This window comes from Martes martes (assembly GCF_963455335.1).
Source record: "Martes martes genome assembly, chromosome: 5".
In the NCBI taxonomy this organism is placed as follows: Eukaryota; Metazoa; Chordata; class Mammalia; order Carnivora; family Mustelidae; genus Martes; species Martes martes.
Genome location: NC_137892.1, coordinates 129,616,069 through 129,628,104, shown reverse-complemented (window position 1 = coordinate 129,628,104; position 12,036 = coordinate 129,616,069). Strand labels below are relative to the sequence as shown.

The 12,036-nt window shown below is 36.9% G+C and overlaps 1 protein-coding gene across 1 annotated transcript in view; it reads left to right on the top strand.

Moving 5' to 3' along the window:
- Positions 1-12,036, top strand: part of PARP8 (poly(ADP-ribose) polymerase family member 8) — a 177,416-nt gene that overhangs the window by 139,597 nt on the left and 25,783 nt on the right. Inside the window, exon 15 of the mRNA XM_080805018.1 lies at positions 6,251-6,343. Within this exon, the coding sequence (XP_080661144.1) occupies positions 6,251-6,343 (93 nt within the window). The remainder of the gene's footprint in view (positions 1-6,250; positions 6,344-12,036) is intronic.

Genomic DNA, 12,036 nt, shown 5'->3' with positions numbered 1-12,036 from the left:
CTTTTGCTCAGCTTCTTTATTCTCTGTCATTTGGTCTTCTATGTCACTAATTCTTTCTTCTGCCTCATTTATCCTGGCAGTGAGAGCTTCCATTTTTGATTGCACCTCATGAATAGCTTTTTTGATTTCAACTTGGTTAGATTTTAGTTCTTTTATTTCTCCAGAAAGGGCTTTTATCTCTCCGGAGAGGGTTTCTCTAATATCTTCTATGCCTTTTTCGAGCCCGGCTAGAACCTTGAGAATTGTCATTCTGAACTCTAGATCTGTCATGCTACCTATGTCTGTATTGATTAGGTCTCCAGCCTTCGGTACGGCCTCTTGTTCTTTTTTTTGAGGTGAGTTTTTCCGCCTTGTCATTTTGTCCAGGTAGGATTTGCTTTCTCCTGCTGTGGAATTCCGCTGTTCTTGGTGACTGAAGTTGGTTTTGGATGGTTTCTTGTTGATCTTCTGGGGGGAGGGGCCTGTTGTAGTGGTTCTCAAGTGTCTTTGCCGCAGGCGGAATTGCACCGCCCTTGCCAGGGGCCGGGCTAAGTAATCCGCTCGGGTTCGCTTTCGGGAGCTTTTGTTCCCTGAGCGCTTTCCGTAGAGTTCCGGAGGACGGGAATGAAGATGGCGGCCTCCCAATCTCTCGGCCCGGAGGAGCCGAGAGCTTGGGGTTCCGCTCCTCAGTGCACTCTCAGAGCAAAGCGCCCAATAGCCCCGCCTCCCTGGCTTGCGGTCGCGCCTCGAGGAAAGCAGTCAATTGTTGGAGCTGGAGAAAAGCGCCGGGTCGCTTTTGTCTCCGTGGCCTCCGGCCGCGCTCCGAGCCCACCCAGCCTGCGACCGGCACAAGGTAACCCCGGGCTTAGAGCTCACTCCTCGGCTTTGTCGCTATAGCCGGCTTCCCCGCTCTAATACCTGCGAGCTCTGCGGCACTCAGACATCCCCAGTCCTTCTGTGACCCCGCGGGTCCTGGGGTTATGCTGACCCCGCCTGGGTTTCCCCCCAGTTTAGCCTCTGGAGCGATGTCTCCCAGTGGAGCCGACTTTTAAAAGTCCCGATTTTGTGCTCCGTCGCTCTGCCGCTTGCCGGGTGCCGGCCCCTCCCCCCGGGGTCTATCTTCCCGTCGCTTTGGATTCACTTCTCCGCAGGTCCTACCTTTCAGAAAGTGATCGATTTTCTGTTTCTGGGATTGTTGCTCTTCTTCTCTTCGATTTCCCGTTGGATTTATAGGTGTTCACAATGGTTAGATAAGCTATCTAGCTGATCTCCTGCTACCCGATGTCGTCTCAGCCTGCTACTTCTCCGCCATCTTGACTCCTCCCCGGGCATGAGCCTATCTTAATTACAAATCTGCCTTGATCTCCATGGGATTCCTGTCTTTCTTTAGGCACGGTGAACTTACCCCCCCAACCACCTACCGGCCCTCCTGCCCTTGAATGTGTCTCTCTTCCAAACCATGAAAAGGACCTGAAGCATTGACTATAAAATCAGAAATACAAAGAGCTAAATAAAGGCTTGTAGGTTTTTAGTTTCTAGTAGCTATTCTTAATTATTCTTACATGTTTTCAACCCTAGTTTTTTAACTAGGAATTTTATTTACACTGCTCATTTCTTTTTTAACAAGAACAATTTTAACACTAAATTAAGGGTTTTGATAAGCTATGGATATGAAAATAAAAATACTATTTCATAATAAGCTTCAATGAAAATTTTATTGAACACTTACTTTTGTGTATGCATTGGTTTAAAACGGGAAGCAGCTGTGGTTATCAAGTTACCTAGTATTGTTAATATTTAAACAGCTCTGTGTACCTCAGGGAGATTTTCTAAGCCTCTTAGCTTTTCTTACTTCTTGGTCTTATCAACCTGGTGCACTAGATGTGATTTTTTTATCCCTGTTTTACAGATACGAAAACTGAACCTGTGCACATGTGCCCCCATTGGAACAGTCACCACTTTTTGTCTGTTCCGTATATTGGGCTAACATGAAAAATTTTGTTTGAGTGGAAAAAGCATGGCAGAAAAGGTTTGAAAACCTCTCACCTACACCATGCTATATACAAATACATAGATACTCTTGAGTTTTATCATTTCTATTTTTAGTAGGAAGTAATTTGAATTTATTGAAGACACAAACTTTCTAAAACGCAGTTAGGTTCTAAAATATTCTTTAGGCTTAACCATTTTTGAAATACATTTTCATTGCTCACATTTTAAATTGTTATGATTCAACTAAAATTTAAAATGTATTTTTCTTAGCTTTAAAACTTCTTAAATAAATCTTAGGGACATATAAAGTCATCTATGTGTTTAAATGGTGCATAATGAATGTTACATTGCAAAAAAAATTATGTATGTGGAATGGCAAGAGGGACTTGTCATGTTTTTACAGTTCAAATTATAGGAACTAATTACTTGAGGACAATAAATTAGCATTAAGAATTGTGAATATTTTAGGAATTGAAATATTGATTGATTGTAAACTCAAAAATAAATTCATAAATGATGTACACATTTGGTTATATTGGGCATATACACTTTGTATTAAATTATGTGCAGTAAGACACATCGTTACACTTACCCAGTAATATTTTTACCCAGTAAAATTTTTCAATTTTTAATTTTTAAAAATTTTTTACCCAGTAAAAATTTTTAATATTTTCCAAAAAATTGGGGGTGTATGTTTTATTTATTTATTTGGTAAGTAATCTCCACACTCAATGTGGGGCTTGAACTCACAACCTCAAGATCAAGAGTTGCATGCTCCACCAACTGAGCCAGCCAGGTGCCCCACCTATGTTCCATTTTTAATTGATGCTAGAGCTTTCTGTATAAATGGTACAGTCAGAGCAGAATATGTTGGGGGTGGGGGATTAGCTGAGAGTCAGCTAACCCACAATGTAATTACTTATGTTTTATTAGGGAAGAATGATTTGGTTTCTCTCTCTCTCTCTCTCTTTTTTTTTTAAGATTTTATTTATTTATTTGACAGAGATCACAAGTAGGCAGAGAGGTAGGCAGAGAGGGAGAGGGGGAAGCAGGCTCCCTGCTGAGCAGAGAGCCCGATGCGGGACTTGATCCCAGGACCCCTGGGATCATGACCTGAGCTAAAGGCAGAGGCTTTAACCCACTGAGCTACCCAGGCGCTCCCTTGGTTTCTCTTTCTTGAATAAGATGTCCTTTCTGTGAGCAAAGAGACATCTAATCTTGATTACTTAATATGATTTAAGAACTTTGTTTTAGTGTGCTATCTTGTGTTGACATTTTGAACTTCTCAAATAAAACGTGGATAAACATGGGAGCAGGGAGGGTCAAAAGTTTACAGAAACTAGTTAGTGAATGTTTATCTGAAAATTTAACTGATTTATAGCTCTGATACTGTCTTGAACTTTCTAGTAAAAATGAGCAATAGAGGGGCACCTGTGTGGCTCAGTGGTTTAAGCGTCTGCCTTTGGCTCAGGCCCTGATCTCCTGGGATCGAGCCCCACATAGGCTCGAGTAGTTGGGCTCCTTTCTCAGCGGGGCGTCTGCTTCTTCCTCCCCTCTGCTCCTCCCCACACCTCTTACATTCTCTCTGTTTCTCGCTCTCTCAAATAAATAAATATTTTTTAAAATGAGCAATAGATTGTTATTTTAAAAATTCACTAGTATTTACTTAGTTTACTTAGTTTGGTATTAATATAGCATAAATTAATCACCACATTACCTCTGTATTTGCTATTTTAAAAAAGGGAAGATAAAATTGTAAGAATATAATGTGTACTTCTAATTTTTTAGTGCAGTAGCAGAAATTGCCCTTTCTCCCCTCAAAGTTTTATAGGTATCTGACTTCCTTCTTCAAAAAGTTGCAGGAACCATATATTCCTATAAGCCAGCCTTCTACATTTCAACCAAAAAGATGCAAGAAAGAAGAGAAGTGTTCATAAAGTAATCAAGCCATAGCTTTATCATTAGGAATGTAGGTTTATAATTTAAAGTAAAGGGTCAGGGGCACCCGGGGGGCTCAGATGGTTAAGCGTCTCTCTTCAGCTCCGGTCATGGTCTCTAGGTCCTGGGACCCTCTTTTGGCTCCTGGCTCAGCGGGAAGTCGTCTTTCCCCTCTCCCTCTGCCTCTCTCCCTGCTCATGCTCTCTCTCTTTCTGTATCTGTCTGTGTCAAATGAATAAATAAGATCCTTTAAAAAAAAAAAAAAAAGCAGTGCGTCAGTTGGCAAGTTCATGTGATCAGAGATTTGAATATAATCAGGTCTGGGAGGGAGATGAAATGGAAATACAGAAGAAAGCTTTGAAATGTTGCTCATTTGTTACCTAAGATTTAAAAAACAAAACAAAACAAAACAAAAAAAAATGGGTCCGGGCAAAATTGGTACAGATTATTTGAAACAAAATCAGGGTGGCACATGAATATATAGGATTGGTGACAAAGTGTGCGATAGAGATATATAAGAATAACTACACTATTTTTCCTTCAGTCTTAGACATTTTTCCTACATTAAAATCTTAATATTTTATCCACCCAGTCTAGTGGAGTGTGAGATATTTTATTTCACTTTCACTTCCATTGTTTAAAGCGACAACTTGGTACTGAAAAAGATAGTTTCTATTCTTTTAAAACATTTCCTGGAATCTGTGAATACCATGTACATAGGTACCTACATACATATATATTGGATGATCTCAAAGTAAGTGTAATTGATCGCCAAAGTTCAGTTGAAAAAATGAAACCAACTATTACTTGTATACACTAAATAAGCTTTATCCTATTATTCCTTTGGGATTGAAGGATTTTGTTTAAAAAAAAATATGGTTATTAGACAAGAGTAGTATTCAAAATAAAATACCTTCTGTTTCTGTGTCCCTGTTTACTTCCTCAGTGAACATTGTTGGGTAGCTGGTACCATGAATAAATTCCTAGGGTCCTTCATGATTTTTATGGTTTATCTTCTCCCCGGTTTCTTTTTGTATACCGCTATACACCAGTATAATGTTTGGCACTATGGTAAATGGACAATAAATGATTGCTATTATTATTTCAGACCATATCATGCTCCCAGAAAGTAAACAAAAGAAACAGCCAATGTCCTTGGGGAAAACTGAGGTTGAAACATACATGCACATAGATAAACACACACAAAAAATAGAAGATTAAAAATAGGTTAAACACTTAAGGAAAAATAAGTGGCAGAAATTGAACAGTCTGCTCTAAGTATAGCCATCTATATATAGCACTGTGTGTATAGCTTGGAGTCTGGATGAAGAATTTTCTCTAGTTAATTTCCTCTCATGGGTAGTTTTACCTGATGTTTTTGAAGTGTAATCAAACTTCCCTTTTAAGGTGGATAAAAGAAATGTATCAACTGATTTTTTCTTAAAATTCTCTTTGGGGAACATCAACCAGAAGTGTTTGTGATTGGTCGTGCTTATGTCCACAAAGCCATCATATGGGCCCATTCCGAACATAAAAGATGGACTGAAAAGGACTGTACTTCCCACTGGTTAAGCGTTCGACCAAGTCTCCTCAGAAATGAGTGAGCAGAGGAACAGTGGCACTAACAAAAGTCTTTTGTCTGCTAGGCAGTGGCACCATGGATTGTATCGTGTTAGGCTTCATCAGCTACCTAATGCAATGTAACTCTGGAGATAGGATAAATCAAACAGACGACACTATAGTAGATTTGAAAGATGAGAAGTCTTCCAAAGCAATCGCAGAGTGCATATTTCAGTGCTGTTGACTTCAGGAGGTTATTGAAGTCAAAAGTCTTTGCAACAAACCAATCTTTCAAGAGCTGGGTAGCAAGTAAGCAGAGTCATGCTTATTTCTTCCAAAGAAAATTACCTAGGAAAAAGTGGAATTCTTTGTATATTTGTTTTACACAGCTGTTAGGTTTAACTGTTTTTTTAGTGTATCACCAGCTTAGGTGTCTGCTTTTTTCTTTTCTTTTTTTTAATACATCTCAGGTACAAAAGTGAATGAAGTAGGAGAGACGGTTTTTCCGTCTGTTGCTAAAAGCTTCTAAGTGCAAGTGCCTACGACTATTTGAAATAGATTTCTTATATTTGTTACTCCATATCACTAGATGATTATTTACCAGTTGTTACCCAAATTTAGGAATTTAACTTTTGTTAATTAAGGTCCTGTGATTCCTTTCCTTTTAATATTCTGAAACTTTGCATTTTTTAAAGATACTTAATGGAATGTCATAAAATTACCTTAGGAGTTGGGAAACGGAAAAAAACAGTATTGTAACTCATTGCCCTTTCTTTTGTAGCCCACTGTATGTGAGCGAGAGCTGTGTGTGTTTGCTTTTCAAACCCTGGGAGTAATGAACGAAGCTGCTGATGAAATAGCTACTGGAGCTCAGGTAGGAACACACAGTGCTAATTAGTCCTAATTTTGATCTGAAAACTTTATTCTGATCCACTAGTTACCTTCAGTCTGCTCTTCTTTTGGATACATTTTTGATAGTTTGACAGTAGATTAAAAAGTAGGCTGGCATTTGATTTTTTTTTTTTTTTTTTTTTTTAGTTAGAAACTGAATTTTGCTATCTGTATCTAGTGAGTGTTTTGTCATTTGGCAATTGCAGAGGGAAGAAATTAAGCCAACTTTCTTGTGTTTGAAAAATAACTATGATTCTGTCATGGCGAAGTTGAAATATTGAAACCCTTGCACATGCATTATGTAAAATTTATTTGTAAAGTCATAGTGCCATAAAATGGAAGCCAATTTATTTTTAAAATGTAGGTGAAAAGATAAAGGGCAGAACATATAAGAAAAAGCATCCAATTTTACAATAGCAGTGTGTATGACATAGGAAGAAAATTATAAAAACAAATGAAGCAACTTGTGAGTAGGAAGCATTCCATGTTTTTGGAAGGAAAAAATAAATTCTAAAGATGCCAGAATTTACTTCATGAATCATGAATTCCAACAAAGTTTCAATAGATTTTTAAAAATTTCTTCATGCAAACTAACTTCCTCATAAACCTATGAAAATAGATTTACAGATAATATAGATTAATGAAAAATATCAGAGAAAACAAAAAAAATGAGTGTTAATTAAGGGAGGCTATACCAACCATATATAAAAATATATGCAATTCTCTATTTTATAAAAAATGTAGTACTGGAAAGAATAGGATGGCAAATAATCTCCAAAAGAGATCTAGTTATAAATATACTTAACATATTTTAAAGGAAGTATCACATCAAATTGTAAAATTAAAATGTTTTAGTAAGTGAGGTGGAAACAAATGACTTGTAACATGGGGGACAAAACCCTCATGTTTATAAAAACAAATTTGTAAAAACAAATTCCTAATAGCTGAAAGAAGAGTTTTGTTTAAAAATACTACATACAAACCAGAAGAGAATAATACTAAGCATGTACAGCATGGATAGTGCCTCAGGTTTGTGCATTTATGCAGTGTCAAGAAATCGTAAAGAATACCAACAGATTTGAGTCCATCCATACTTTGTTTTTTACTTGAAAGAATAGTGAACAATAAGAGAATGAGAGAATGAGAAAATTTGTCTTGCCTCAAACATAATTGTATAAAAGACATAAAACTTGATAAAAAAAAAAAAAAACATGAAGACCGTAACAGATTAATAGAGGAAATGAAAGAAAATATTCAGCTTTACTGAAATCAGCAAGAAGCTAAATGTGAAGAGAATTACCAATCTGTCACTTATAAAATTTGCAAAGATGGGTGGGGGAAAATGATCATATAACAGACATTCGTTCAACAGGTATCAAATGCCTACAATTAACAGGCATTAGTCCAGATGGAAGTACAACAATTAATATGGAATAGCGCAGGCCTCGTGGATTTATTTTTTTTTATTTATTTTTTTTAAAGATTTTATTTATTTATTTGATAGAGATCACAATTAAGCAGAGAGAGAGAGAGGAGGAAGCAGGCTCCCTGCTGAGCAGAGAGCCCGATATGGGGCTCGATCCCAGGACTCTGGGATCATGACCTGAGCCGAAGGCAGAGGCTTTAACCCACTGAGCCACCCAGGCGCCCCAGGCCTCGTGGATTTAAATACATCCTGTTAACCTAATTGTTTCACTCATTAACTAAATGGAGGTACATCCACTTGAAGAACTATTAAGGAAAACAATTGTGATATAATGAATTATAAATGAACAAGAATGCAAATGGTATGGCATTGATCATATGTAATGTGGAAAAAAAGATCCCATGATTAAATTTCAAAAATATGACTCAATATCACTTCTACAGCCAACATGCACATATTTGCATATTAAAGACTCTCAGAATCCCTGAAACTAAGAAAATAAGTAGCCAGTACTTAGAGGGTTTCTCAAATGTGTCTGACCATGGTGGGTCCTTTTTCTTTTTTTTTTTTTTTCTCTTTTTTTTTTAAATGTGAAAGTTTTTCTCATCAATTGGAACTAATATTGCTCCAAAAAAAAAGAGAAATGCTTTAATCTGTGCTGTTTATAGATAGCTATCTGAAATGCTCACTTCGGTAGCACAAATACTAAAATACAGGTATATAAAGATGATTAAGCTTTACACAGCTGTGTGTGTGCTTATGAATATACATACGTGTACATACATGAATAGGTATGTGGGTATATATGTATAATATATAAAATATGTATTTTATATATTATGTATATTTTTATATATTTCACATGTATATTTACATATAAACATATATATATATATAAAATTCTTCAAGTGGTAAAGTTAACATTTGTGCATTTTAGTGTAAATTGTCCCTCAGACGATGTGAGAAGGGAAGGAATTAGAACCTGGAACCAAGAAATAATTAATTAGAAGGAAAATTAGCATCATGCCACAGTAGGCTGGGTTGATAGACTATTAGTTGCTTTTCTCCCCCCCTCTTATTATAGCTACCTCAAAAAATTATGGTTGTTAAAGAGAAATTTATTTTGGATTTTGTAATGACAGTTACAAAACACAATTACTCGATCATATCAATTTCGTGATTCTACTCTGGAGTGGAATATTCTTTTTACTACTTGAAAGCAAGTGCATAATATTCTGGTTGTAATTCTAAAGATTACATAGAAACTGATCCTCTTTCTTTAAAAAAAATTTTTTTTAAGATTTTTATTTTTTTTATTTGACAGAGATCACAAGTAGGCAAAGAGGCAGGCAGAGAGAGAGAGAGGAGAAAGCAGACTCCCCAGTGAGCAGAGAGCCTGGTGTGGGGCTCAATCCCAGGACCCTGGGATCGTGACCTGAGCTAAAGGCAGAGGCTTTAACCCACTGAGCCATCCAGGCACCCCCTGATTCCCTTTCTAGACAGAAAGAAACTATATCTCAGTAGTCCTAGTGCATCAATTGACTCCTGTATTTTCAGTGATTCTCTTGAGTTTGCAAGAACATCCCTTTGAGGGACACGGCAGGAGGCTGGACTGGGATGAGAGTGTCTAAGCAGCCAGGATTCCAAGCCCCCATAAACTGTTTCAACCAAACACAGCTCCATTTTATTTCTTTATGTTCAGCTCTCCTACAAGATTTTATTTAAAAAAAAAAAAAAGGAATCAATATTGAAATGTTTGAAAGCCATTGATCTTCGATTTTAAATTCACTTCTTTTCCAGAATACATTATGTATCTGTAGGCCACTCCTTTCTTGCTCATCTGGATTTGAACTTTCTCATTTGCAAGTGCTCTAAGGTCTTCCTTACCTCCAGGGAAGGGTGGAGAGTCTTGCTCTATCAGATGGGTTGTATACAATGGCCTTTGGAAGCATGTGATTCTATAAACCCACAGACCTTTTCTCACTCAACAAATGGCCTAATTCCCATTGTTTGAATTCTGTATTTCTCTGTCCTAAGTATCTTAGCGTCTGGATTGTCCCTTTAATTATATTATTCAGTGTAAGAAGAAAGATGTCTGTAACTTGCTGACGATAGCGCTCACCATTATGTGCGAGGAGCCCATTAAGAATCTTTCAAATTTTGGGGTGCTTGGGTGGCTAATTGAGTTAAACATCCAACTCCTGATCACAGTTTAGGTCTTGATCTCAGGGTCCTGAGTTCAAGCCTCATGTTGGGCTCCGTTCTGGGTGTGGGTGCCTACATAAAAACAAAAACAAAATCATTTTAAATGCTGGGAGTGGGGAAATACATGATTTGGAATAAAGAAATTATAGTCGTTTGTTACGTTTTGTTTTTTAAAGTAGACATTTTACTGCATGGAAAAATTAACATGCAAATGAATATAAATCCAAAACAGACCTTTTCTTGTTCAAAAATTCTAACTGCTAACTTCTGTAACAGATAAATCATAAAATTATAGTGGCTTAAGATGATAGACTTTTTTATTTCTTCCTCCCTCAACTATCCAGTTAGAATGCTTGTTGGGCAGCTTTCTGTGTAATGATTGAGTTAACTGAACCCTTTTCCTTTGTGTGGCTCTGCTGTCTTTAAGTACATGGCACACAGTAGAGGCAGAGATAAAAGTGGAGAAGGTGCACCCGTTCCACCCTTCTCCACTGTTGATCCAATTCCATTTCCAACTCCATTGGTTAAAACTAGTAGACAAAAGGGGTGGAAATGTCGCATGCCAAGCAGCTGCCTCCTGTCAAGAGCTCTATACCTGGGAAGCAAGGAGTAGAAGGCTTTCGTGGGCAGCATGAGATTCTGCTATGGTAGTTACGCTATTTCTTTCAAGTTGGCTTAGAACATATATTAGCAGGAATATTCTAATTAAATTTCCTACCCCCTATATCCACTATTTCATTAAGGACTCCCAACGGTGAAATTATTGGCAGAAGAATCATATAATTTTTAGTAGTTTTGATGCTTCTGGGACAGGGTGTTTAATATTTGATTGAAAGATATACATTGCTCAGGTTATTACTGTTCTGTCTATTTGTATCATTACTCTTGTGATAAAAAAAAAAAACACATAACCTAAAATTGACTATCTTAACCATTTTTTAAGCATACAGTTTAGCAGTTAAGTATCTTCAACTTGTCATGAAACAGATTTCCGTAACTTTTTTATCCTGCAGAACTGAAACTCTCTACCCATTAAACAACTCCCTTTGTATAGCCCCCTTCCTCCTGCCTGGTAATCACCATTCTACTTTCTGTTTCTATGAATTTGACTACTTTAAATACTTCATAGGTGAAATATGACAGTGTTTGTCTTTTTGTGGTTTATTTTATACTGGTTTATTTCACTTAGCATAATGTCCTCAAGGTTCATTGATGTTGTAGCCTATAACAGAATTTTCCTTTCTTAGGCTGAATAATTTTTCCTGTATGTATATGCCACATTTTCTTTACCCATTCAACTCTCAGTGGACATTTTGGTTGCCTCCATCTCTTGGTTATTGTGAATAATGCTGCTGTGAACGTGGGTATGCAAATAGTCTTTAACATCCTTTTTTGAATTATTTTGGATATATATCCAAAAGTGGGATTGTCACTTCTGGCAGGATCATATGGAAATTCTATTATTAACCTCTTGAGGGGCTTCTGTTCTGTTTTCTGTAGCAGCTGCTGCAATTTATAATCCCATCAGCAGTGCACAAAGTCTCCAATTTCTTCATGTGTTCAGCACTTGTTATTTTCTGGTTTTGGTTTTGGTTTTTGTTTTTTGATAGTAGCCGTCCTAATGGTTATGGTTTTGATTTTGATTTCTCTGATGTTTAATAATGTTGAGCATCTTCTCATGTGCTGTTGGCTATCTGGATGTCTTCTTTAATGAATTGTCTATCTGAGTTTTTTGCCCATTTTTAAATCAAATTATTTGATTTCTTATTGAGTTGTAGGAACTCTTTATATATTCTGGATATTAACCCCCTTTCAGATATCTGATTCACAGATATTTTCTCCCATCCCATGCCATTTCACTCTGTTGATTGTGTCCTTTGATTCACCAAAGTTTTTAAGTTTGAGGAAGTCCCATTTGTCTATTTTAGCTTTTATTGTTTGTGTTTTGGTGTCAAGCCAAGAAATCATTGCCAAGTCCAATGTCATGATGTTTTCCCTCATATTTTCTTATAGGAATTTTATAGTTTAAGGTCTTATGTTTAGGT